Source organism: Scyliorhinus canicula, chromosome 1 (assembly GCF_902713615.1).
Source record: "Scyliorhinus canicula chromosome 1, sScyCan1.1, whole genome shotgun sequence".
NCBI classification, from domain to species: Eukaryota; Metazoa; Chordata; class Chondrichthyes; order Carcharhiniformes; family Scyliorhinidae; genus Scyliorhinus; species Scyliorhinus canicula.
The window spans coordinates 139343006-139370380 of NC_052146.1; the positions used below are offsets into that span (position 1 = coordinate 139343006).

The 27375-nt window shown below is 45.8% G+C and overlaps 1 protein-coding gene across 8 annotated transcripts in view; it reads right to left on the reverse strand.

Moving 5' to 3' along the window:
* The window catches only part of dlgap3 (discs, large (Drosophila) homolog-associated protein 3), a 1017459-nt gene that overhangs the window by 52060 nt on the left and 938024 nt on the right, over positions 1-27375 (reverse strand). For all 8 annotated transcript variants that reach the window (XR_005461097.1, XM_038801108.1, XM_038801129.1 and 5 more), the window contains 3 exons: positions 19583-19677; positions 12799-13223; positions 3403-3494 (listed from right to left, as the gene is read on the reverse strand). Coding sequence is in view for 7 of the 8 variants with exons in the window: in XM_038801108.1 (XP_038657036.1) it covers positions 3403-3494; positions 12799-13223; positions 19583-19677 (612 nt within the window). In the remaining variant the exon portion in view is untranslated. The remainder of the gene's footprint in view (positions 1-3402; positions 3495-12798; positions 13224-19582; positions 19678-27375) is intronic.

Consider the following 27375-nt stretch of genomic DNA (forward strand, 5'->3'; position numbering starts at 1 on the left):
AAAGCACAACAGTGCCTATACTTCCTCAGGAAACTAAGGAAATTTGGCATGTCCACATTAACTCTTACCTACTGTTACAGATGCACCATAGAAAGCATCCTATCTGGCTTGCATCTGGTTGCCTGGTATGGCAACTGCAAGAAACTTCAGAGAGTCGCGAACACAGCCCAGTCCATCACACGAACCTGCCTCCCATTCATTGATTCCATCTACACCTCCTGCTGCCTGGGGAAAGCGGGCAGCATAATCAAAGACCCCTCCCACCCAGCTTAGTCACTTTTCCAACTTCTTCTATCGGGCAGGAGATACAAAAGTCCGAGAACAAACGTGAACAGACTCAAAAATAGCTTCTTCCCCGGTATTACCAGGCTCCTAAACGACCCTCTTATAGACTGACCTCATTAACACTACACCCTGTATGCTTCATCCGTTGCCGGTGCTTAGGTAGTTACATTGTGTATCTTGTGTTGCCCTATTATGTATTTCTTTTCTTTTACTTTCATGTACTTAATGATCTGTTGAGCTGCTCGCAGAAAAATACTTTTCACTGTACCTCGGTACACGTGACAATAAACAAAATCCAAATCCAGATGGCATATAATGTGAGGAAGTGTGAAGTTATTCACTTTGGTCATAAGAATAGAAAACCAGAATATTTCTTTAAAGGTCTGGAACTTGTAACGATTGATGTTCAGAGAGACTTGGATATTTTTGTACAAGGAACACAAAAACTCAACATGCAGATACAGCAAGCAATTAGGAAGGTAAATTACATGATGACCTTTATTATATGGACATTGGAATAGAGGAACCTACAAGGTCTGAAGGCACTTCAAAGGATAGATGCTGAGAGATGGTTTTCACTGTTTGACACAGTCTCAGTATAAGGGGCACTTAGGACTGAGATGAGGAGAAATTACTTCAGTCAAAGAATCATGAATCTTTGGAATATTCTACTCCAGAGGGTTGGCGATGCTCCATTTTTTAATACATTTACTGCTGGGATAGGCAAACTTTTGATCTCTCGGGAAATTAAGGAATATATGGAAAGTGGATGTTCCTATATGAATTACAACTCTATGATCCCTTATCTTGTCTATTAACAATTAACGGGAAAACCTATTAAATGTCATTTAGAAATCCAGGTGCAGTACAACTACTGAATATGGTACTATATTTTCCAACTTTCAATCTGATGGGACATTTCCAATTTTTTTTGTTTTCTAAATTTATAATTTATCCCCCCCCCCCCCCCCAATTTAGCTTGTCCAATCCACCTACTTTGTACACCTTTGGGTTGTAGGGGTGAGACCCACGCAGGCATGGGAGAATGTGCAAACGCCACACAGATAGTGACCCGGGGCTGGGATTGAACCTGGGTTCTTAGCGGTGTGAGGCAGTAGTGCCAACCACCACACCAGCATGCAGCCCAGAACATTTCCAAATCTAAGGGATTTTAGAAAATCAGAGCTCGTGCATCCACTGTCACTGAAGCTATTTATTTCAGAACCCTATCTGAAATGACGTGGCGGCTTGATCTTGCGGGGCAGCGGAGGGAAAAGAGTGCATCCGTTATGGACGCATGGCCCCCTTGGCACGGCCGTGGTACTGCCGTGCCAATCGGGCCCCCAGATGCCCCAAACGGGCATCTGGCACCCGTTTCACGACAGCAACGAGCAGGTGTGTTTGCTGCCGTGTTGAAACGAGCGTGAAGGCCCGGCCGCTCGGCGCATCGGCCTCGGAGAATCGCCGCTCGCCGTTTTTTACGGCGAGCGGCGATTAGTGGCGTGGGTCGGGTGTGGGGGGGGGGGGGGGAATAGCGGGAGGGCATGAAAAATATCTGTAGGCCCTCCCGCTATTCTCCCACCTGGCGTGGGGGGGCGGAGAATCGCGCCCGGGGATTTTCACAGTAACTTCATTGCAGTGTTAATGCAAGTTTACTTCTGACACTAATAAAGATTATTAATTATTATTATTAGAAGGGGAGCCAGTTTGCTTCTCACCTGGCTGCAACATAAGGATGGCATCAAAGTAGTCAAATAGAACTTATGCTGCTTTTAATAAATTTCAGGGTCTCAAAGCATCAACAAAATATCAACATTTGAGATTGAAATAAAAACATTAAATGGATAAAATTCAAAGCAGCTTGGTCAGCATCTGAAAGAACAAACTAGATTAACATAACAAGATTATGATCCTTGTCCCACACAGAAGTATTAAGCTGTCTTTCTCTTTCAGACGCTGATTGAGCAGAGTTCTCGAACCCAAGAACAGTAACAATTTCTCCCATATTACTCCCTGCAATATAGAGTTTGCATTTTTCCGCAATACTGCTTCACAGACTTAATTAATGGGAGGGTGAGCTAGTCCAGCTTTCCTGATTGCCTGGCATATTGAAATTTACGAGGAAAAAGTAAACACAGGGAATGTAGAAATGTTGAGTTTACCTCTGCGTGCATTCAGCACTTTTGTTAATTGTGATGTCTGTGCCAGAACAGGCAGCAAAGTGTCACATTTGTCACAACTAAGCAACAATTCCAGAGGTTTAAAGAGGGAGTCTCATCATTGGTACCATTTATCAAAATTTCAAAACTATCATTAATTTTAGCATCCTTTATTCCTTGGGGTGAAAAACTTTGTGAAGTAATGAGTGAGGAGAATCGTTTCAGGGGGACTTGGCTTGTGTGGAGTTCCTGAGGTGTAAAATGTGTGAGGTAACTCACTTCATTCACACTCATGCGCACATTGGAATCCTGCATATCCCAGGTAAATCACTCTTCTTCTTTTTCATAAATTTAGAGTACCCAATTCATTTTTTCCAATTAAGGGGCAATTTTAGCATGGCCAATCCACCTAGCCTGCACATCTTTGGGTTGTGGGGGCGAAACCCACACAAACACAGGGAGAATGTGCAAACTCCACACAAACAGTGACCCAGAGCCGGGATTGAACCTGGGACCTCAGCGCCGTGAGGCAACAGGGCTAACCCACTGCGTCACCGTGTTGCCCTGTAAATCACTCTTCTAATATGAGGATATCCTCATCCTGCTGAAGTCAGTAACTCTTTGAAGGAAACTCCTCTGATGGAACATAGGAAAAGGTGCAGACCATTTAGCCCCTTAAACTTGGTCCACCATTCAATGTGGTTGTGGTTGGTGGCAGCATCCTCAGAAAGCATTACAAATTAAAGTATGGTTTTTGAAAAAAAATCAGAACCACAGATTGTGAGTAATCATAATTCCCTGGAACTGAATTTTACACAGGGTAGTGTTGGAGAGACTCACGCTTTAAAGATGAACAAAGCAGTTTAGCACACGCAAATAGCTATTGTTGCCAAACCCTGGGAGAGCCCATTCCCAGGATCCTTTGCCCTGAACAAACACGCACAGCCATTTGATTTACCATATTCTGCTGGCATAGTCGATAAAACTGCTGGAACTTCTGTGACATGAGAAGCTGTGCACTGCCCACTGCGCTGCGAATCTTCTCAAGCACTAAGATGAAAGACAGAGAGAGTGCATTAGGTTCTAGGTACCATCATTACACCAGTGTAGAGAGTTGTTGATTACGAGTGAATGAAGATCTTCAGATCTCTTTCTGAACACGTTTCAGTCTACAAATTGAGGGTGAGGGTAGGGGGGAGGTCAAACAATCTGCTCCCAGAATTCTGCCAAAATTACCCTTGAGCTGTTATTAGGAAGGGCATTTCTTAGTGCAAGTGAGATAAGACAGAAAGACATTGACTCACGAGATCATCATGCCAGTTGAGAACCTTGATAAATGTCAGGAGACTGAGAGAGTGAGAAAATACGTCAAAAGAATGATTTTTTTTTTAAAGGTGAACCTCGTCAGTATTGTCAATACTGTATATGATCCCAAAGATAATTGATGCCTTTTTTTTAATGAGATGTGAGCAGTATTTATTCAATTTATCTTATGCAATGACTTGATACAATCTAGATTGCACTGTTTGAAGGAGTGTTGGAAGCACATTCAAATAACGACCTTCAAACTGGAATTAGTTCTTAACACCAGGTTACAGGGAAAACAGCAAAAAAAGATAGGACTGGTTGGCATTTCTTTCAAAGAGCCGACAGAGGCATGATAGATCGCAAGCCTTCCTTCTGTGTTGATGATTCTATTCTACAGGTTGAATCAGTGTATTTATATCAAAATTAGAACCAAAGCAAGACCATATTCATTTATATTTTTGGAGTATTCTTCAGAAGAAAACATAATTTGTTTTTTGTCATATTGCCATTATTTTACTGTACAATTCACTTTCATTTACAATACAAATGTGGAAATTCCCTGGTACCTCAGAGTTCAAACAAGGTTTTATTTGGGATACTCAATCTACAACATTCATTGTAAAATCTCACACAAAGCCAGTGACCACCGGGCAATATGATTGGAGTGTGAGTGGTCACTACAAAAACAGAAGAATCAGCAACTCTGGAAAGAGGAGGAAGGGGACAGAGGAGACAATGGCATAGGAGACTTCACAGCACATTTATATTTCCTGCATGAACTACGTGTACTTCGAAACAAAAACAGGTGGAACTTGACTGAATATCGTGGCCAAAAAGACAAAGTACGTGATCTTAAGGCCACACCATGTCCGAATTGCGACGCGACGCAGCCAGTAAATCTCATGAGATTTACCCAGCTTGTCACGTTTCGCGGGATCTCGTGAGACATCGCGATGGGGGGACCTAAATTTGCATATTCAAGTGAGCAGTCAGGCTTACTTGAATGTGTCGACACCGAATCTTCAGCACCGGGATTGAATCCCCTTGGAGAAGCGCCATTTAGCATTGATCTCCACAAATGTGGAACGACACTTGGGGGGAGTTTCCCAGGCGCCTGGAGGCCCCTTGGTGTTGACTTCTGGGCAGGGTGGTACCCTGGCACTGCTGATGCCACCTGAGCATCTTGGCACTGGCACCATGGCAGTGCTACCTTGGAACCTTGGCAATGCCATGAGGGTGCCACCCTGCCCTGCCAGGTGGCACTGCCAGGTTGGCAGGGAAACCGCCAGGGTGTAAGGCCAGCAGTGCCCAGACAGCCTCTTGTTCGTGCTGGGGATCGGGCCCAGGGATACCCTGCCTTATGAGGGGGGCTTGAGGACCTCCTAATTGGTAAGTTGAAGTATTGAGTGGGTTCGGAGTGTGTGTTGGGGGGTGTTGAGACATTGGGGAGCCATTTTTAAATGGCACCCTGATTTCTTCCGGCACTTGCGAGCGGAGTTCCTCAGTGCAGGAAATGAAGGTAAGTGGGCCTAGGCAGGGCCTTCCTCGCCGAGGCCCAAAAAAGAAGAGTCCCAATTAATAGTGGAGTAGTTCTCGGTGCTGCCAGTGCTGGGAAACACCCTGCTAAATGTGACAGCAAAGGGACTCTTTTTCCCCCCTGTTAAATCACGCCCAAAGGGAATGTAAATGATAGTAATCATGGCTAAGGAGGGTGCCGATCACTTCCATTTACATTCCCTTTGTCGTCTTGTCCACGACGTCTTTGTCAATCTCCATCTATCAGTGGCCCTCTATCCAACCCCACTGCCCCCCCCCCCCCCCCCCCCCCCCCCCACAGTACAAATATCATCCAATTTCCAATTCTCTCTCGCTCTGACAAAGAGTCATCCAGACTCGAAACTTTGGGCGCAATTTAACTAAATAGGAGCCCCCGATGCAGCCCCCCCCAAGCCGCAACTCACCATGAGGGGTGTTCCAGGCCACCCCACAATTTCCCCAACACTCACGCAGTGCACCCCCAGCACGATCGCCACCATGTGAAAAATGCCAGCTTGGCACCTTGGCAGTACCAACCTGGTACCCTGGCATCGGGACACGTTGGTAGTGGCAGGATGGCACTCAGGTGGCACTGCCAGGGTGCCAGACTGGCACTGCTGGTGCCAGGGTGCCCAGGTGGCATCAGCAGTGCCAAGGTACCACCCTCCCCAAAGGGGACCTCCTGGGAGACCCATGAGTGCATTTCCGTCTGGTCCAGTACTGAATGGCGCTCATGCGAGGTCTCCAAGGTGAAGGAGATAGATTTGCTAAAAAGTCATCCCACCCATTTACATCGCAACATCTTGTGAATTCTCTCACTGGAATAACGGAGATTGAGGGGCGACCTGATAGATGTCTACAAAATTATGAGGGGTATAGTCAGGGTGGATAGTCAGAGACTTTTTCCCAGGGTAGCGAGGTCAATTACAAGGGGGGATAGGTTTAAGGTGCGAGGGGCAAGGTTGAGAGGAAATGTACGAGGCAAGTTTTTTATACAGAGGGTAGTGGGTGCCTGGAACTCACTGCCGGAGGAGGTGGTGGAAGCAGGGACGATAGTCACGTTTAAGGGACATCTTGCCAAATACATGAATAGGATGGAAATAGAGGGATATGGACCGCAGAAGAGTAGAAGATTTTAGTTTAGATGGGCAGCATGGTCGGCACAGGCTTGGAGGGCCGAAGAGCCTGTTCCTGTGCTGTACTTTTCTTTATTCTTTGTTCTTTATGAGGCATTGCGAGCTGGCTAGATCCTGGGAGCAGGGTCCCCCAGCTTTTATCGGCCATGTTGTGCTGCGATAAATTGCTTATCCGGCGCACTGTAGCCATTTGATCGTGCCCCTTGTGTGCAGATTTGGTCTCCTTATCTGAGGAAGTATGTTCTTGCACTAGTGGGAGTGCAGCGAAGGTTTAGCAGATTGATTCCTGGGATGGCAGGACTGACGTATGAGGAGAGATTGAATTGGATAGGGTTATAGATGCTGTAGTTCAAAGAATGAGAGGGGATCTTATAGAAACCTATAAAATTCTAACAGAACGGGACAGGTAGATGCAGGAAGGATGTTCCTGATGGTGGGTGTGTCTAAAACCAGGGGTCAGAGTCTGAGGACACGGGCCGGGATTCTCCCCACCCGGCGGGGCGGGGGGGTCCCAGCATGTCGGAGTGGCGTGAACCACTCCGGCGTCGGTCCGCCCTCCGCACCTTTAGGGGCCAAGCTCTCACATTGAGGGGCCAGGCCCGTGCAGGAGTGGTTCCCACTCCGCCGGCTGGCGTGAACGACCTTTGGCGCCACGCCAGCTGGGGCCGAAAGGACTTCGCCAGCCGGCGTAAGTCCGCGCATGCGCCGGAGCGTCAGGGGCTGCTGACGTCATACCGGCGCATGCGCAGGGGAGGGGGTCTCTTCCGCCTCCGCCATGGTGAAGGCCATGGCGGAGGCTGAAGAAGAAGAGTGCCCCCACGGCACAGGCCCGCCTGCCGATCGGTGGTGCCTGATCGCGGGCCAGGCCACCGTGGGGGCACCCCCCGGGGTCAGATCTCCCCCCCCCCCCCCCCCCCCAGGACCCCAGAGCTTGCCCGTGCCGCCAATCCCGCTGGTCAGGTAGGTGTTTTGATTCCCGCTGGCGGGAGAGGCCTGTCAGCGGCGGGACTTTGGCCCATCGCGGGCCGGAGAATCGCCGTGGTGGGGGGCCCGCCGACCGGCGTGGGGAGCCTACCGACCGGCGCGGCATGATTTCCCCCCTTGCCGAATCTCGGGGGGGTCGGAGAATCCCGCACACGGTGTCGACCATTTAGGACAGCGATGAGGAGAAATTTCTTCAACCAGAGAGTGGTCAGCCTGTGGAACACGTTACCACAGTTAGTAGTTGAAGCCAAAACATTGATTTTTTCAAGAAGCAGTTAGGCATAGCACTTTGGGTGAAGAGCATCAAAGGATATGGGGGGAAAGTGGGATTAGGCTATTCAGTTGGATGATTAGCCATTATCATGATGAATGGCGCAACAGGCTCAAAGAGCCAAATGGTCTCCTCCTGCTCCTATTTTCTATGTTTCTATGTGGAAAAGATGTTTCCTTCTGTGGGAGAATTTAGAACTAGGTGGGAATGTGGGGTTGAGATTACAATCAGTTCAGCCACGATCTTATTCAATGGGAAAATAGGTTCAAGGGGCCGAGTGGTCTACTTGGCAAGATCGCCACAGAAATAGTTTTAAATTTCAGTGCAATACCTTCACAAGCCCGATCCAGATAAATTTGGGTCTTAAGTTCTAATCTTGGTCATGTTGTAAGTGGGGCAGTGAGGGAACATAATACACGGGTAAACCAAAAGAGCAAGACCTATGCACCTTCTAGTGACAGTGTGTAAAGCATTCTGGGCAAAGGTCTAGAATGGGTTGACTAAATTCACTATCATCAGGGAGGTTCTAAGTGTTGAAAGTTAAAAAAGTAACCAGAGAGAAGTACCATGAAGGTGGGTGAAAATTATAGACAGTAAAAATACCTTGTGAACACTTTTTATTCAATCATAGGTATATTTCTGAATATTACAAACATAAGAACATATTGAATGTGAAGGATAAGAAATCGGTCTCTGGCCCATCCAGACTGTCCCACACAATTTATCATATATTGTGCATATATTGTGGGGGTGGGGTAGGTGGACACATCAATTGGGAGTGCCTTTGTGCATTGGATCAAGATGTCACCCCCCCACTTTGTTCCTCCTGCCTGGCTTCCAAATCCGAAACCCGTCCTCTCCCTGAGGTGCCTGATCTCATCCCAGCCTTAAACCTCTGGATCAACCTCACTCTGGTGACTATTGCACTTCTTTGTGGAGATATTTGCAGTCTTTGGTAGTACCCACTTCTGAGTTTTGGCACAGCTGGAACTACTAGAGCTGCCAGCCAATATGGTTGACCAGATGTTCTTGGGGTCTGGACTTCCTTTCCACTGGGACAGATGATCAACCTGATTGTATGGCCCCAAGCGTATTGTCATTGTGTGGTAGACTTTCTGTTCATGACTGACTTTTATTCTGGGGCTGGGTGGAAGGGTCGGGGTGTTAACAGTTCACACTGATGATCTTGCATCAGAAAATGAAGAGTTGGAGATGAAACAGGTTTTAAATATGTACAGATGCAGGGAAAGAGGGTATTGGTGGATGAACAAAAGGGAAAGTCTAAGTGAGGGTGGAATTAGTGCAGGAGAGATTAATTTACAAAAGGGCTGAGAGTGCAAGGCCAACGGAGATAGTAGTGGAACAAGCAAGGAAACAAAACATAGGACTTTAAGAAGTGTAAATGGGGGGGCCGGGGGTCATGTTTTGAAATTGTTGAAATGAATGTTACTGCAAAGGCTATGGGCCCCGACAATATTCCGGCAATAGTACTGAAGACTTATGTTCCACAACTTGCTGCAACCCTAGCCAAGCTGTTCCAGTACAGCTACAACATTTACATTTACCCAACAATGTGAAAAATTGCCCAGGTGTGTCCTGTTCACAAGAAACAGGCCAAATCCAACCTAGCCAATTACCATCCTATCAGTCTACCTTCCATCACCAGCAAAGTGATGGGAGGAGTCATCAACAGTGCTATCAAGCGGCACATACTCAGCAATAACCTGTTCATGGATGCTCAGTTTGGGTTCCACCAGGGTCACTCAGCTCCTGATCTTATTACAGCCTTGGTTCAAACATGGATAAAAGAGCTGAATGCCAGAGGTGAGGTGAGAGTGACTGCCCTTGACATCTAGGCAGCATTTGACCGAGTTTGGCATCAAGGAGCTAAACTGGAGTCAATGGGAATCAGGGGGGGAAACTCTCTGCTGGTTAGGGTCATATACCTGGCACAAACGAAGATGGTTGTGGAGGTTGGAGGTCAATCATCTCAGTTCCAGGATATCAGTGCCGAAGTTCCTCAGGGTAGTGACTTCGGCCAAACCATCCTCGGCTGCTTCATTAATGACCTCCCTTCCATCATAAGGTCAGAAGTGGGGATGTTCACAGATGACTGCACAATGTTCAGCACCATTTGCAACTCTTCAGATAATGAAGCAGTCTATGTCCAAATGCAGCAAGACCTGAACAGCATCCAGGCTTGGGCTGTCAAGTGGCAAGTTACATTCGCGGCCACATGTGCCAGGCAAAGTCCATCACCTATAAGAGAGGATGTAACCATCGCCCCTTGACATTCAATGGTATTACCATCACTGAATCTCCCACAATCAACATACTAGGGGTTACATTTGACCATAAAATGAACTGGATTAGCCATATTAATAGTATGGCTACCAGGGCAGGTCAAAGATTAGGAAACCTACGGCGGTCCACCATCTGCGAGGCACAAGTCAGGAGTGTAATGGAATACTCTCCACTTGCCTGGATGAGGGCAGCTCCAACAACGGTGGCACAGACTCCATGGATCGGTGCAGACTCGATGGGCTCCTTCGGCATTGGAGGGTTCTATGGGATTCTAAGAAGCTCACCAGCATGCAGGACAAAGCAGCCCGCTTGATTGCTGCCCCTTCCACAAACATTCAAACAACCCACCACCAACAAACAGTGGCAGCTGTGTGTACCATCTACAAGATGCACTGCAGTAACCCGCCAAGGTTCCTTAGACAGCACCTTCCAAAACCACAGTCACTACCATCTAGAACAACAAGAGCAACAGATACCTGGGAATCCCACCACCTGGAGGTTCCCCTTCACTCAGGATGGTGAGTGACTTGGAGTGGAACCTCTAAAATCCTGGAACTCCTTCCCTAACAGCACTGTAGGTGCACCTACACTTCAGGGCTTGTAGCGGATCAAGAAGGCAGCACACCAGCACCTTCTGAAGGGCAACTAGAGATAGATAATGACGTCCGCATTCCATAAATTAATTTTTAAAAATGTGAAATCTGGAAGGCCACGAAGTGTTTAATCAAAAGATGGAAGTTCTGTTCTTTGAACTTCGGTTATGCATCTATGAAATAGTCTATGAGGCCAAGAATAGATGGTCAGAGTGGGCATGGAGTGGAAAATTAAAATGACAGGTGATTGGAAGCTCAGTCTCACACTTGTGTACTGAGCTATATGTTCCACAAAATGATCATCCAATCTACATTTGGTCTCCCCAGTATAGAGGAGATTGCTTTATGCGCAGTAAATACAGGATATTGCATTGAAAGAGATTCAAGAATATTGTTGATTCACCTGGAAGTAGTGTTTGAGGCTCTGGACAGTGGGAAGGGAGTGGGTGAAGGGGCAGCTGTTCTATCTTGTGCACTTGCATGAGAAACCCACTGATTTGCACAGTTACCTTGACACCAGTTCCGCCCACATCCTTCTAGTAAGGACTCTACTCCATTCTCACAATTTTTCCAATGGTCGTGTTCTGACAATGCTGCATTCCACACCGGTGCTTGTAATATGCATTATTCCATCCATGGTTGTCCATGTCTGTGACTGTGCCTGTCCCACTTCCCTCAACTCTGCTCTCACCCCATTGCCTCGCTCCCAGAGCAATCCTCACCTTCCATCCCGCCTGTCTCCACGGAACATCCTCTGCCACTTCTACCACCTTCAGTGCAATGCTCCCACCATACACATCCTCCTTTCCCCTTTCAGTTTTCCGAATGGACCATTTCCTTGGAGACATCCTGGCCTACTATTCAATTAGCCCCTCACAGCCCCTTCATCTGTCATGAAACCTTCCTCTGAAAGGTTTAAACGTGGGAAAAGAACAAGGAGATGTAACATCTGCTCTTTTATTCCCACCCTTCATATTGCCCAGGGACCCAAACACTCATTCTGGGTGAAACAATAATTTACAATTTTAAAATTTATTATACTGTATATGCTGCTATACAGTGTGCGCTACATTGGGCAGATTGCGTGATCGCTTTGTAGAACGCCTTTGTTCAGTTCATATGCGCAGCCCAGAGTTACTGGTTGCCTGGGATTTTAATTCTCTTCTCTGTTGCTCTGATTTCTTTCTCCTCGGTCACGGGTACTGTTCCATGTCTGCTCAAGGAAGAGTATCTCTTCTTTCCATTGGATATATTACCTATAATCTTCTGCACTCAACATTGAGTTAACAATTTCAAATCATAACAATGACCCCTATTTTGTCAGATGGCAGTTGTTAGTGATGATTCTACTTTTCCCATTTACCACCCCCCCCCCCCCCCCACCCCCATCCAAACCCACCTTTTGCACATTTTCTTGTCCCAATGTCACTCTATGTGGTAGCACAAGTGGTTAGCACTGTGGCCTCACATCGCCGGGGTCCCATGATCAGGGTTACGGGGATAGGGTGGAAGTGAGGGCTTAAGTGGGCCGGTGCAGACTTGATGGGCCAAATGGCCTGCTTCTGCACTGCATGTTCTATGATCTTCCCTTTTGTTCTTTCCTCACTCCTCTCTTTTCCAGTCTCTGCGGTTGCTTACAACCTGTTACAACTCTAGTTTTATCCAGTTCTGATGAAACCATTAACTCTGGGCAGCATCTTCCGGCTGTTCTTGCCAGTGGGATCTTCAGGTCCCGCCGATGGTCTACCCCCGCCGCAGGTTTCCTGGCGGTGTGGGGTAGATACAATGGGAAATCCCATTGACATCAGCGGGACCAGAAGGTCCCGCGCCGACCAATGGCAGCCGCCTTCCGCCACCGAGAAACACACCGCCGGGAGACCAGAGAACTTCGCCCTCTGTTTCTCTCTCCACAGCTGCTGCCTGACCTGCTGAGTAGTTCCAGAATTTTCTGTTGCTACTTACGAATAAGTGGTCCTGTCAGCTCAACTGGCTAGATGCTGGCGGTGTTGTTCAGAATAGTGGCGGCAGTGAAGTTCATTTCCCGTTCTGGGTAAGGTAGACCCAGAGCCTACCACCTTGCAGCTGCCCCTGAGAGTGGAAGGCAGTGGCAAGCCACTCCTGACAAAAACTGCCAAGGAAACAGCTCAGGATAAAACATCAGCAGACAATGAGCCTTCAGGCAGAGCACACATGGAATAGAAAGGATTGACAAATAGGCTCACCCTCTTCAGGTAGGTCATTCTCCTCAGCCTCTCTCTCCATCTGCTGACACCATCCTTCCAATCGCTCTACTTCTGCCTGCAGCAGTTTGATAAACCAATCACCATCTCGGTGGCATGGAGATATTCTGCCAGGATCTGGGAGACTGTGAACACTGGACTCCCCCCAGTGGTCTTGGCGCTGGGTGTCAGCACTGTCATAGCACATTCTGTAGTCTTCCTTGTACGCCCACTGTCCTTGTGTGTGAACAGTTCTGAATGATGTGTACTCATTGGAATGCTCTGGCTCTGAGGAATGCCGCTCAAATGATTGGCCAAACTGAAAACCCTTGTCCTCTGTGCTCACACACAGCCTAGGGATACCCTCCAATTCAAGGTCCGCCTGTACGCTAGTAGTCACACTGTTTGAACGCTTAAACCGGGCATGTCTAGAAGAAAAGAAAGTATAAAAAGTTAGCATGCAAAGCACAATACCTTTTGGCAATTTTCCCACTCCCATTTTGTGCCCTCCTCCCCTGAAGGTGAAGCCCCCCCCCCCCCCCCCCCCCAATCGGATGGTACAGGCTTGGGGGCTCAGGCAGTCACCCCCTTGCTCCCACCTCCCACCATATGTCTCAGTTTTTATGTACAAGTCTAGATCACGTAAGACATGGCAATCAAACCTGATCAGTTTCTCACACAGAATCCACACATGTACATTTTACACTAGATAGCTAAGAATGGGATTCTGGGTCGATTTGGTTACCTCTTTGACCAGCGGAACCGAGGAAACTGTAGAACTGCATCCCAGTGTTATCAGTTAATTCAGCGCAGACCAAAATTAGCTCAAATCTGGTCTTGGTCACTAAGGCTCAGTACCATGCTAGGCAGTGCTCTTTTCTCACTGAGCCATTTTAGACTGCTGGTCACAAGAAAGGTAACCACAATAAATGGGAGCCTTCATTGAAACCTATGGGGCCGGATTTTCATCTCCCAGTGGAGGTGTGAAAGGGGCCGTGAAAGTTTATTTTTGCACTGGAGCAATTTTCCACTGCTTTCCCAACCCATACCATTTTCCTGCAGCCTTTTGGCTAGTCGGGAAGGTTTTGAGTGGCAAGCTTACACACAATTCTTGTGAGGTCAGGATCCCTATCATGAGGACCACACAAAAATTGTATTTCCTACTGAACACTATTTTTGTGTGCTGGCTTGGGTTTTCTAAGCCCAAGAATATCCCACCTAATTGGAGAGTTTGTGACCACTAGGGGGAAGCCTGCTGAAGAGTTAGGAACATTCTGAAAGGTAAGTGCAAACTGTTTTGCCACCTTCAGATGCCACAATTAAATGCCATATTTTAATGTTGTTATGTTTTTCATGGAGTAATTCATAATAGTGATCCGTCCGACAAGTGTAAATTGGCCCTTGCTTTGAACAATTGTTATGCTACACGGTACTTTTCCAATTGTCAAAAGTGCCACAAGGCATTTAACAATGGGGTGACATTTAGGGAGGCTTGTATCTATTTTGGGAGCTAAGTTGCTAAGTTAGTGAACTAGGGTGGGCTTTCTAATTGGCCTGCCGATTTCACCACTCTCCTCACGTACCCCATTGCGGAATTGCAAAATGCACTGCAACCACTAACTCCTGTAAAGAAAGATTCTCGGGCAAAATCACACATGGGTCAGGTATGCATTTTGGAAAGTGCGAAAGTGCGCAGATTAGTTTTCTCGAATATCCAGGTCACAAAGCATTTACTGACTTTCCCACTGCATTCCTCCCATGCGTAAAAGTGGCTGAATGTCAATGGGATTTCCCATCGTAACCACCCCACATCGCCGCAAAACCCACTGTCAGGGCTGCGTTGCTGGCAGGACAATTGAATCGCAATGACTGGAGAATCACAGCCCTCATTTCCTCAATAAGTTCTCAAATTGGACTTAATTTATATAAATCCTTTCTGGTTGTGCTTAATCAACCCATATCTGTGTTAGTATTGATTTTATTTCTCTGGAAATTCTTGATATTTGGCTGACTACTCTATATACTTGATTGATCCTCAGCACTATTTTAGAACAGAAATATTACAGTTCTCCAGCACCACTTCCACATTTAAGAATGTTTGAAAAATTGACTTCCAAGACTGTCAAATTTCATCTCTGGCTTCGCTAAGGAGTTTAAGAACTCAGTGGCTTTTCCACCAACCTTTGCAGGACATTTTTTTTATTAATAGTTATCCTAACCAATTGCTCTACCTCGTCATCCTCCTGCACCCATTAATGTGCGGTATTGTAAGCTTCTGTGAAAATCGAGGTAATGGTGGCACCTTTTCTTTGTCCTCCATAAGGGGACCTCTGTTTTTATTTCTATTTAGCCTAGTTTTTATTGAAGTATTCTTTTACTTCTTTTTAAAAAAAATAATTTTTATTGGAATTTGTTACAGAAAATATAAAAATATAACAAGTAATAATATACAACTAACTGCCCCATAACACCCGCAAATCCCCCCAAATCGTAACATCACATGTATCCCACTCCCCCCACCCCCCCCCTGCCCCAACAAGAAAACTTAACCATAAATTAAAATTAAATAAATCAAATTTAAATAAAATAAACAAACAAACATAGTCATCGTTCCCCCCCCCCCCCCCCCCCCCCCCCCCCCCCCCGCCCCCGGGTTGCTGCTGCTACTGTCCCAGTACCCTATCGTTGAGCCAGAAAGTCGAGGAAAGGTTGCCACCGCTTAAAGAACCCTTGCACCGAACCTCTCAGGGCGAATTTGACCTTCACTTTTACTTCTTATGCATTTATAAACGCAGGCTGGGACATGCACCTGGAAGAAATAACTAGTACAGGCAGAGCAAGGCCAGGGTGGGATTAGAGGGAGAACAAAACCAGAAAATTAATCTACCAAGGCAGAGAGAGCCAGGGTTAGGGGTGATCAGGGCATGGGCCTATTCTGGGCAATTCAGACAGAATATCTTTCATCTGTTTCTCGCCCCACTGGTGCTTTCTAATCGGCTGAATATTTCCAGCATTTTCTGTTTTGAGTTCAGATGCTCAGCGACTGAATCATTATGCTTTTGTGTTCGACATTCGGCAGGAGAATGTTTCAACTCATACGGATCTTAATACCGGCCAAGCAATGGGAAAAGAAAAATAACAATAGCCTTGGGGTTGGCAGAGGAGGTGGAGGAGGAGATGCTGAATGTCAGTCGTGTAACACGTGTAGGCAGAATTTTATTTCTGAAATCTTCTCTTATCACACTGAGAGGCTCAGCCGGCAACATGGTTCTGGGAATGCATTTCTGTAATCAGTATGATGAAGGACTGCGCATTACATAACTCTCGCTGATGATCATTCCACGCTGGTGTGAACCGGAGAAATGAATCCTCCGACTTGCTGCAGAGAATGTTTTATTTCACAGCTGGATGGGAAAATGATTTCCTGAAGGAAGACACTAATTACCCATGAAAACTATCACTGTGGGATGGCAGCAAGGCTGAAGGCAACTCTATATCTGCCTGGGCTTAAGGAAAGCATCTGGGGACTAATAGACTTTCAATGACTCGCATGAATCAGCGAATGGGTGCCGGCAGGTGAGCAGATATACTCTTCTTTATATCGACTGTGCTGATAAAATGGGAAATACAAAGTGTTCCAAATGGAAACTGGAGGATCATCCTCTTGATTAAATCTATCGACAGTCAAATTTGCCTCTATGCCTTTACTGGTGCTGTGAGTTGCAACATTATTACAATCCGAGGACCAACTTTTACAATAAAAGGGGCCACTAATGCCCTCCAGTAGTCTTGTGGGCAAATTCATCAGTGAACCATGGTCAACTGCTTTGGATTCCCGCACTATGCTGCATTAATTGGTCTCAGCCAGCACAGCAGGGCCACAGATTATATGGCAGCAATTGGGTGTGTGATTTTTGTAAGAAATTGTCATAGTTTATATTTTATACTTTTTACAGTAATGCTATTAAAACCTGGATTGAGATGCACGCAGGCAGCATGGCTGCTAGAGGTGTGAATAAAGTGTCATGAAAGTGAGATAATCATTGATTTGCAGGTGAAGTATTATGCTAATAGATCTTGAGAACCATTTAGTTGTTTACAGATTGGTAGCTAATGAAATATTGTCTATATTTGAAGGACCCCTGGAGTGTAGATAATTTATGAAAGGTATTGTGTTTGGTCCTGGCTAAACAAGTCAACGAACATCTTGCAAGAAGAGACAAAATAACGCCTTATGCTTTGGGTACAGATGATGTAGTTTATGGGATGAGCCTCAGTTTGGTCCTGAAAAGTTCTCTCTCCAAAGATTCCGCACAGGGAAAATCAAGTAGAAACCTGGTTGTTGATTATTCATGAGTGGTATGTGAAATATGTTGGTTTGCTTCATTGGAATATAGTGGCAGGTATAGGAAGTAAGTCAAGGTTTTCTTTTTTACTTAAGAACTGTTGTAACTGTTAACTGCAAATAAATTTATTTGGTGCTAATGTGGTTAATTCTGTGTTTAAATTAAAGTTTATTTTAACATAAAAGATAACTGTTGATTGGTGTTATCACTCTTGTGGTGCAGTAACATTTCCTCACAGTTTTACAAATTGAAAATAGTTGGATTCTCGTCCGGGGTCCGAACAGTTATTACACTTGGTATTGATACAATGGCTAGGCAGGGCAGAAAACAAAATTAGGTCCGGATTCAGACAGCTATCCATTACTTCTTACTGGATTGTGTACACGTCTGAACATTTGATGGGTGGCACAGTGGCGCAGTGGTTAGCACTGCTGCCTCACAGTGCTGATGACCCGGGTTTGATCCTTGCCCCGGATCACTGTCCGTGTGGGATTTGCACATCCTCCCTGTGTTTGCATGGGTCTCACCCCCCCACAAGCCAAAGATGTGCAAGCCAGTTGGATTGCCCACACTGAATTACCCCTTAATGGGGAAAGAAAATAATTAGGTACTCCAAATTTATTTTAAAGAATGAACATTTGATGAGGACAGGTTCAGGCTTGGCTAAGATGGACTGCTCCCTTCAATTGTCCAGCTTGAACAACAGGAATGGCTTCACTTGAGTTTGGCACTGGGGGCACTGCCTGATACCAGTGGAACTTACACCCCAGAGTTAAGAGAGAACCTTTAGAAGAGGCAGCATCAAAATGGTGGGACAATTGAAACAAAAATGAAACAGAATTCCATTAGTTAAAATGAGATCAGTAATGCCATCACGTATCAAATCTTAACATAAGAAACAAAGCGATTTACTGATCCTGCACTCCCACGAAGGGAGTCATGTTTGAAGGGATGTGAGTCACAGGTATGATACAATAAATCAATAGTATTTGCTGGTCAACCCTATCTTTGAGTGTTGGATTGGCAAATTTTCTCAATGGATCTGATAAAATGGGCGGAATTCCCGCGAATCCTAGGACACCGCTCCAACGCCGGCCTGATGATTCTCCAGCAACCGGAGAATCGGCGCCAATGGCGCCGGCAAGGCGCCAGTCGGGGCCACTCAATGCAGCCCCCCCACCACCCCCCCCCCGGTGATTCTCCCCGCGCAATGGGCCAAGTTCCCGCTGAGTTCGGCCGAGTCCCGCCGACGTCGTTCTCGTGTGGTCTTACCTGGTGGGACCTCGGCGTTTTGGCTGCGGGGTGGCGGCCTGGTTGGGGGGGGAGGGGGGGAGGGGTATCCGACTCCAGGGGGGGCTTCTATGGTGGCCTGGCCTGCGATTGGGGCCTACCGATCGGTGGGTGGGCTTATCCCGGTAGGGGCCTATGTTTCTCCACGCCGGGCCCCTGTATGTCTCTGCCACATTGTGCCTGGGCTGGCGCGGAGGCGGCAACCCATGCGCAAACTCGTGCCGACCATGGCGCGCATGCGCGAACTTGCGCCGGCCATGCTCGCACCCGTATTAGCCGCTGGAGCTGCGTGAAGTGCCCCAGTGCTGTGCTGCCCCCCTGTGCGGCGCAGGATTGGTGATCCTCGGGGCCAGATGACGCCGTCGTAAAATGCTGCGGCGTTTACAACGGCATCAACACTCAGCTCCAGGTTCAGAGAATCCCACCCAACATTTGGCAAACCCAGTGTGACTGCTTAGATATGCAAGAGGAGCCAATATATTGTACTGTGTTGTAAATTGTGTAACCTGATGGAAATGGCATTTGTTACCTGTTATCTATAATCAAGATTAATTTTTTTTTTAAATTTGCGTATCCAATTATTTCTTTTTCCAATTAAGGGGCAATTTAGCTTGGCCAATCCACCTACCCTGCACATCTTTGGGTTGTGGGGATGAAACCCACGGAAAAACGGGGAGAATGTGCAAACTCCACACGGACAGTGAGCCAGGGCCGGGATTCAATCCTGGGACCTCGGCACCGTGAGGCAGCAGTGCTAACCACTGCGCCACCATGCCGCCCTATCATCAAGAAGAAATTATGCTAAATCACAATCTCCATGTGTTCGAGACATTTTCATAGGACACAGAAAATAAGACTTTAAAATGGAAATGCGATTTAAGTTTTTTTATTCAGTGTGTTACTCTGATTTTGAGTGCACTGTCTGGCAGGGTGGTGCAAGCAGATTGAAAAGTAACTTTCAAAGGGAATTACATACATACTTGAAGTGAAATGGATTTATGGTTATGAGGAAGGGAGCAGGATTAATTGAATTGTTCTTTGAAAGAACATGGACACAATGGACCAAATGACTTTCTGATCTGTATGACTCTATGATTCAATGAGTAATAAATGTGTGGACATGTCTTGTTAAATTAAGATGATGGACTTACCGTTTACTCTCTTCAACCTGCACTCCAATAGAATGGAACTCTCGAAGGCCTTTGCTATCTGTGTCAGAATCAGTCATAGTCTCTGAACTATCCACCTGATACATTAAAAGACAATGAAATGTTGTTATCACTTCTGCACCACACTAAACTGATCAAGAACAAGGAACAGCTTTATCAGGCATGACTAACCTGAGACAAATTGATTTTGAAAAGAATGGATTATGCAGTGAGATGTCATTCTCCTGTGCATTTACATATATGACAAAGATAAAGCACTTTTAGTTTGGGATTTTTATTTTATTCCGTTTCCATGGTGCACAGAACACGCAGAGTTAAAATTAAGGTTAACTTAAAGATAAAAAAAACAAGATAGGTATTTTTATTGATAGATCTCAGGGAGGCATACGTGTGTAAAATTGAGACTCTGTAGCCGCTTGCTTGCAGTTACAAATTGCAGTTAAGTTAAAAATGCTATTACTAATATGCGTTAACTTGATTCTTTGACCATAGTCTGGTAGGGCGGGATAGCATGCTCCTCAGGTGGAGGATCCAGCCATTCGACCTGAAACATTAACACCTTTTGTGTATATTTTGAAGTACATGTTTAATTGACAACGCCTATTGAATTTGAGAGATACATTTGTACGTTTCTTTTATTCTGGTATATCTTGAAAGCGATTTTATGGTGTATTTGCAGCTGATGTCCTTAACCATTCTAAAGCTGTCTTAGAAGGGGACAGACAAAGGACTACTTTGGTCAGCAGCACAACCACCTGCTAAGCAATGAACGCTAAGCTTTAGGGCCAGATTTTAGTGAAGGATAACAAGAAAAATGACAGCAACTTATATAAATATTGTGCATTAAATGTAATAAAACATTTCACTTTCACAATGAAACAAAGTATGACACCAAGCCACATATGTCACATGACCAAAAGCATGGTCAATGTGGTAGGTTTTAAGGAGTGTCCTGAGGAAGAAAGTGACGTAGAGAGATGTAGGATTAAGAGAACTCCGGTGCTTGGGACCGATACAACTGAAGGAATGGCCATCAATAATGTAGCATTTATAATTGGGAATGCACGAAAGCCTAGCATTAGAGGAACACAGATATTTCAGAATGTGCAGCTGGAGGAGAGATAGGGAAGGGGAGGTCAATGAGGGATTTTAAAATAAGCAGAAGAATTTTAAGTCAAGTTGTTGCTTTTCCTGGAGCCAGTGTAAGTCAGTGAGCACAGGAGTGACAGGGAACAGACTTGCTGCAGGTTATGACACAGGCAGCTGAGCTTAAATGACCTCAAGAATACTGAGGGTAGAACCTGGCAGGCCAGTCCAGAGTGTATCAAAATAATCAAGTCGAGAGGGTAATAATGGCAAGAATGAGGGTTTCAGCAGCAGATAAGCTATGAGAGGGCAAAGCTGGACAATGTTATGGAGGTGGAAACAGGTTGTCTTGGCTATGGCACAAATAGATGAGGTCAGAAACTCATCTGAGGATCAAATGCAATACCAAAGTTGCAAACAGACTGGTTTAATCTCAGACTGTTGCTAGGGACAGGGGTGGAATCAGTAGCTAGGGAACAGAGTTTGGAGTGCGATGAAAAACAATGGCTTCAGCCTTCCCAATATTTTGTTAGAGGAAATTTCAGCTCATCGAGAGTACTGAATGTCGGACAAGTAGTCTGATAATGTAGCAAGTTGATGGAGGTGATGGTGAGGTAGAGCTGGGTGTCCTCAGCATATATGCGAAAACGAATGTACTTTTGAATGGCGTCACTGAGGAATAACATAGAGGAACAGGAAAACCATTTTTGTTATCATTGATATGCTAAGGAAGAGCAGTAAATTCTGTATTACTGTAATTCTATTACCGGTAGCCAATATGTTAATTTATTTTTCAATAGTTCAGCACTTTTTAGCCAAATCTACATTCTAACATTCCTTCCGCTTTTCCTAAGGAAACCACATCATTGTGCCACATATTATTTTTTAAAATAAATTTAGAATACCTAATTCACTTTTTCCAATTAAGGGGCAATTTAGCGTGGCCAATTCACCTACACTGCACATCTTTGGTTTGTGGGGGGTGAAACCCACGCAAACACGGGGAGAATGTGCAAACACCACAGGGACAGTGACCCAGAATCGAACTTGGGACCTCGGTGCCGTGAGCCAGCAGGGCTAACCCACTGCGCCACCGTGCTGCCTGTGTCATATGATATATACGGAGTGCCGAAATAGAAAGGTAAAAGCTCCAATGTTTTGTTCACTGGACAGTGTCAGGAGAGCATATCGGAACCCTGTGCACCGCTGGAACATGATTTTACTGTCCTTTAAACGGATGGAGAGTGGCAGGTTGGGAGTGCTCGACTGGTGATACTGAGCAATTTGCTTTCAAATCACACTGGATATCTATTTGAGACAAAAACTTTTAACAGTAGAGATACACTCTTGATGATGTCGCAATGATTATTCTGATGTCACAACATTCAATATGATATCATGAAGCAACTAAAATTACCTTCAGCCTTTCAGCATATTTAAAGAGAGGGTCGCTTAAAGGAGTCTCACCATCAGTATTCCCTTTATAGTGACATTGTTTTGACAGAAGTGTGATAGCAGTCAGAACCACTATGTGGCAGTTTCATGTTGTCATGTCATGTAACTGATATGATGACATTTTGTGATGTAATCATATGTTTCAATGCGACTTGTGTCATCATGGGAGAGCAGGCTTAGAAAACAGATTTCTTGAAAGTATTTGAGTACATTTTAAAAGATGACGTCTCACCAATGTTGTTTTTTCGACTGGGATTAACACCCATGAGGGGTAAATCCTGCCATCTTTAAAATACAAGCAATTGGTCGGGAAAAGTAGCAACCAGTCATAATGCAGAGGCTCTGCAATGCTGGTGCACAAAGTAATGGACAGGCTGCAACACATTTAGAGGGAGGGGCAGCCTCCAAACGCGCAAAGAAGGAACTGAGCTGGCCAAAATATAATTGACAACAATCGCCCAGATGACTCCACTTGGAAGATCTGGCAGGAGTTGGAGAAGAAAGTAAATAACACAACAGGTGAGGCAAGATTGTGGCGGTAAAGTCAAATGATAAAAATGAGCTGTCCAACCCCACACTCCCAGGGCCAAAGTTGTACTCGAAGGGGTATAAAGCAGGGACAGGCGAGAACGTTGAAGCTTCAATTCTCTGGAAGTCAGTGATCATTGAATGCAAATAACACGCACTGGAAATTATGCCTGCCGAGAGAATTTATGCACTGTAGGAACAAATTTCCATTGGCCAAATTACCATGTGTTAATTTCCAAAGCTTTTACTTTTAAAGAATGTGGGTATACAGTAGAATGGTCAGTATGGCAACCCAAAAGGCTCTTCATACTGAAGCTTTCAAAACAAAGTGCGTACTGGAGAAATTGTATTTTCTTTTCTGCCCTTTCCCACATTATAATAATGCTGACTTGGCACAGGACAACAATTGGGAAATTGCACATTCATTGTCCAAAACTAGATTGATTAACATTTTGTCATCAAAACAAATCAAAGAGAACTTTTAGAGAGATGGACATGTGAGACATCAGTGAGCCCCAATTTGAATTGATATGACACTTTAATTTACGGTGTGTTGGTTTCAGCTTAACTATTGTGCAGTCAGGTTCTAGAGCACTTGTAGTCAAAACCCTCAGGGATGAGGTAACAGAGGCACTAAAGCAATTAGAAAAGGGAACAATGCCAGAGGACTGATGGACATTTATCTCTAGTTATTCCACAATTTAACGGTAACGGTAGCACAACAGCCCAGTAAGTTTAACTTTGGTGATGAGAAGACAATGGAATCTTACTCGAAGTTGGAAAACACCGACGTACTGAAACTATAATGACAGGTCAGCCAGGTTTCAAAAGGGAAAGTCATGCTTGACCAACCTTATTGTATTATTTTAACAGAGCAATAAAAAAAGTGAACAAGGGTAAGGTGAAAAGGCCACCAAATAGAACCACTTTTTTTAAAAATTTAGAGTACCCAATTATTTTTTCCAATTAAGTGGGCAATTTAGTGTGGCCAATCCACCTATTCTGCACATTTTTGGGTTGTGGGGGCGAAACCCACGCAGACACGGGGAGAATGTGCAAACTCCACACGGACAGTGACCCAGAGCCGGGATCGAACCTGGGACCTCAGCGCCGTGAGGCAGTTGTACTAACCACTAGGCCACCGTGCTGCCCCAAATAGAACCACTTAATAGAGTCATGAATAAGGTCAGATTATGTCAGAACAGTCGACAGATAACATCATGCTTAATAGATTGGCTACAAGACAAGAAGGAGAGGCTAAATGCAGACCCTCAGACTGGGAACGGTGAGAAGTGGCATTCCACAGGAATTGGTGCTGAGAGTTCAGAATTACTTGCATTATTGGGACTTATCAATTGGAAGTACAATTTTAAAATTTGCAGCTGTTATTAATGCAAAGAGAACAGTAACACAATATAGAAAGGCATTAATAAACTTTAACTTGACCAATTAATAGCAATATAATTAAGTGTGGTGGACAGGAAATATAAGGGGCGGGATTCTTCCGTAATCACGGGGTGGGCAACTCCGGCGGGACGGAGTGGCGTGAAACACTCCGGCATTGGGCCGCCATAACGGTGCGGAATCCTCCGCACCTTCAGGGGCTAGGCCTGCCCTGGAGTGGTTTGCGCCCTGCCAGCCGGCGGGAAAGGGGCTTGGCACCACGCCAACCAGTGCTGAAGGGCCTCCGCCAGCCGGCATAAGTTGGCACATGCGTGGGAGCGCCAGCGTGTGCTGGCGTCATCCCCGCGCATGCGCAGAGGGCTTCATTTCCGCACCGGGAATGGCGGACTGGTACAGCCTCCAGTGCGGAAGGATAGACTGCCCCCACAGCTTGGGCCTGCCTGTGGATTGGTGGGCCGCGATCGTGGGCCAGGCCACCGTGGGGGCACCTCCCTGGACCAGATCCCCCCCGCGCCCCTCCCAAGAACCCCGGAGGCCGCCTGCACTGCCAGGTCCTGCCGGTAAGGGACTGTCCAATTTACGCCGGCAGGACTGGCAAAAGACGGGCGGGACTTCGGCCCATCGCGAGCTGGAGAATTCGGTCAACCCTGGGGCCCATTAAGTCGGGCTGGACCCAGCCATTCTCCGAGGCGGGCGGCGCAACTCACACGCTGGGCCAATTTTTGGGGGGGCGGGAGAATTAGGAGGACGGCGGGGGCGGGATTCACGCTGACCATCGGCGATTCTCCGACCTGGCGCGGGGTCGGAGAATCCCGCCCAAGGAGTCCCCATATTGCTTTTATCATATGAATCTAAATTGGATGGAAGAAAGGGTTCCAAGTACAAAGTTATTAAAAGTAGCAATGCAAGTTTAAAAAAAATAAATTTAGAGTCCCCAATTCATTTTTCCAATGAAGGGGCAATTTAGCGTGGCCAATCCACCTACCCTGCACATCCTTGGGTTGTGGGGGAAACCCACGCAAACACAGGGAGAATGTGCAAACTCCACACGGACAGTGACCCAGAGCCGGGATCAAAGCTGGGACCTCGGCGCCGTGAGGCAGCAGTGCTAACCACTGTGCCACCGTGCTGCCCTGCAATGCGAGTTAATAACACCATTCAGAAGCTAGCTTTTGCATCCGTATAATAGGGTCAAAATGGAGAAGATATCACACAGAAGATACCAGAAAAGAAAGGAAAAGATGAACAGGCTTGGACTCTTCTCTGCAAGAGGGAGGACAAAGGGGTTGCCTGCTAAAGATCTTGAAGATAATGAAAGGGTTTGATTGTGTAGTCTCTACATACAGGGATGTCCAAAATTAGAATTCATAAATATAACTACGTTACCAATACATCTGGAACAGATGGAAGGTCAATGATTTGAAACATTAACCACAAACATACAAATTGGGAACAAGAATAGGCCATTTGGCCCCTCAGGCCTGCTCTGCCTTGGATGGTCTGGTTGTCACCTCAATGTCGCACTCCTCCCTGATAACCTTTGATTCCCTCGCTAATCAAGAATCTATCTATATCTGCCTTAAAAGCATTAGATTCCCCTGCCTGTACTGCTCTCTGGGGAAGAGATGACCCTCACAGGAAAGAAAATGTCTCCCCTAGTTCTGGAAACAACCCTTTTAGCATCCACCCTGTTAAGTCCTCTCAGGAACTTATGTGTTTCAATGTGATCACCTCTCATTCATTTAAACTCCAATGGATACAGGCTCGACCTGACCAAAGTCCCTCACAAGATGGCCCCTCATTCCAGAAATCAGTCAAGTGAACCTTCTCTGAACTGTTTCTGATTAATTATGTCCTTTCTTAAATAAGGATACCAAATCTGTACACAAATCTGTCTCCAGAAGCAATCTCGCCAATGCACAATACAATGATAGCAACACTTCATTACTTTTATACTCCATTCTCCTAACAATGCATTACAACATTCCATTTACCTTCCTAATCACTTGCTTTATCTGCATGCTACCTTCTTGTGATTCATGTACCAGGACACCCTGATCCCACCTCAGAATTCTGCAGTCTCTCAACATTAAGATAATACGCTTTTCTATTTTTTCTGAAAGTGCACACGTTCACATTTTCTCACATTATACTCCATCTGCTAATTTTTGACTTAACTTACTGATGACCCTTTGTCAGACCCACTTCACAACCACTATGTCCACTTCACAGCCTACTTTCCTATCTATCGTGTCAGCCGCAAACTTAGCAACTATACATTCCGTCCCTTCATCCAAATCATTGGTATAAATTGTAAATAGTTAAGGTCGCAGCTGATCCCTGTGGAACTGATATGAAAGTGAAATGAAATGAAAAGAAAATCGCTTTTTGTCACAAGTAGGCTTCAAATGAAGTTACTGTGAAAAGCCCCAAGTCACCACATTCTGGCGCCTGTTCGGGGTGGCCGGTACGGGAATTGAACCGTGCTGCTGGCCTGCTTGGTCTGTTTTAAAAGCCAGCTCTTTTGCCCTGTGCTAAACCAAGACTGGGAGCTAGAACGAGATATGATAAGGGTGATCAATTTCTAGACAGGTTGCAGATTAAGTAGGATTGTAAGGAAAACTCATGGAGAAATGCTGGAGAAGTGAACCGTGAAGGCAATGAAGATAAGAGTAAGAATTGTGGTGGTAGTGAAGATGAGGTAAGGCCAGAGACAGGTGCAATTCTGGGTGAAAATCACCAGCATCTGATAAAGATTTGTGGTTTGAGGTTCAGCTCAGGATCAGTTTTATGAAATGAAAATGGCTTATTGTCACGAGTAGGCTTCAATGAAGTTACTGTGAAAAGCCCCTAGTCGCCACATTCCGGCAACTGTCCGGGGAGGCTGGTACGGGAATCGAACCGTGCTGCTGGCCTGCTTGGTCTGCTTTAAAAGCCAGCGATTTTAGCTCAGTGAGCTAAACCAGCTAAACCAGATGTTCATGCTACACTATGCATTAATATCAGTATTTGTAGTTTTAAAAAAAATTTAGAGTATCCAATTCATTTTTCCAATTAAGAGGTAGCGTGACCAATCCACCTACCCTGCACATCTTTGGGTTGTGGGGCGAAACCCACGCAAACACGGGGAGAATGTGCAAACTCCACACGGACAGTGACCCAGAGCCGGGATCGTACCTGGGACCTCAGTGCCATGAGGCTGCAGTGCTACCACTGCGCCACCGTGCTGCCCTAGTTCCAGATTTTTAACGGCACATTTCCACTTTTAATTTTTGCTAGAAGACAACTGGAATTTGAAGCCT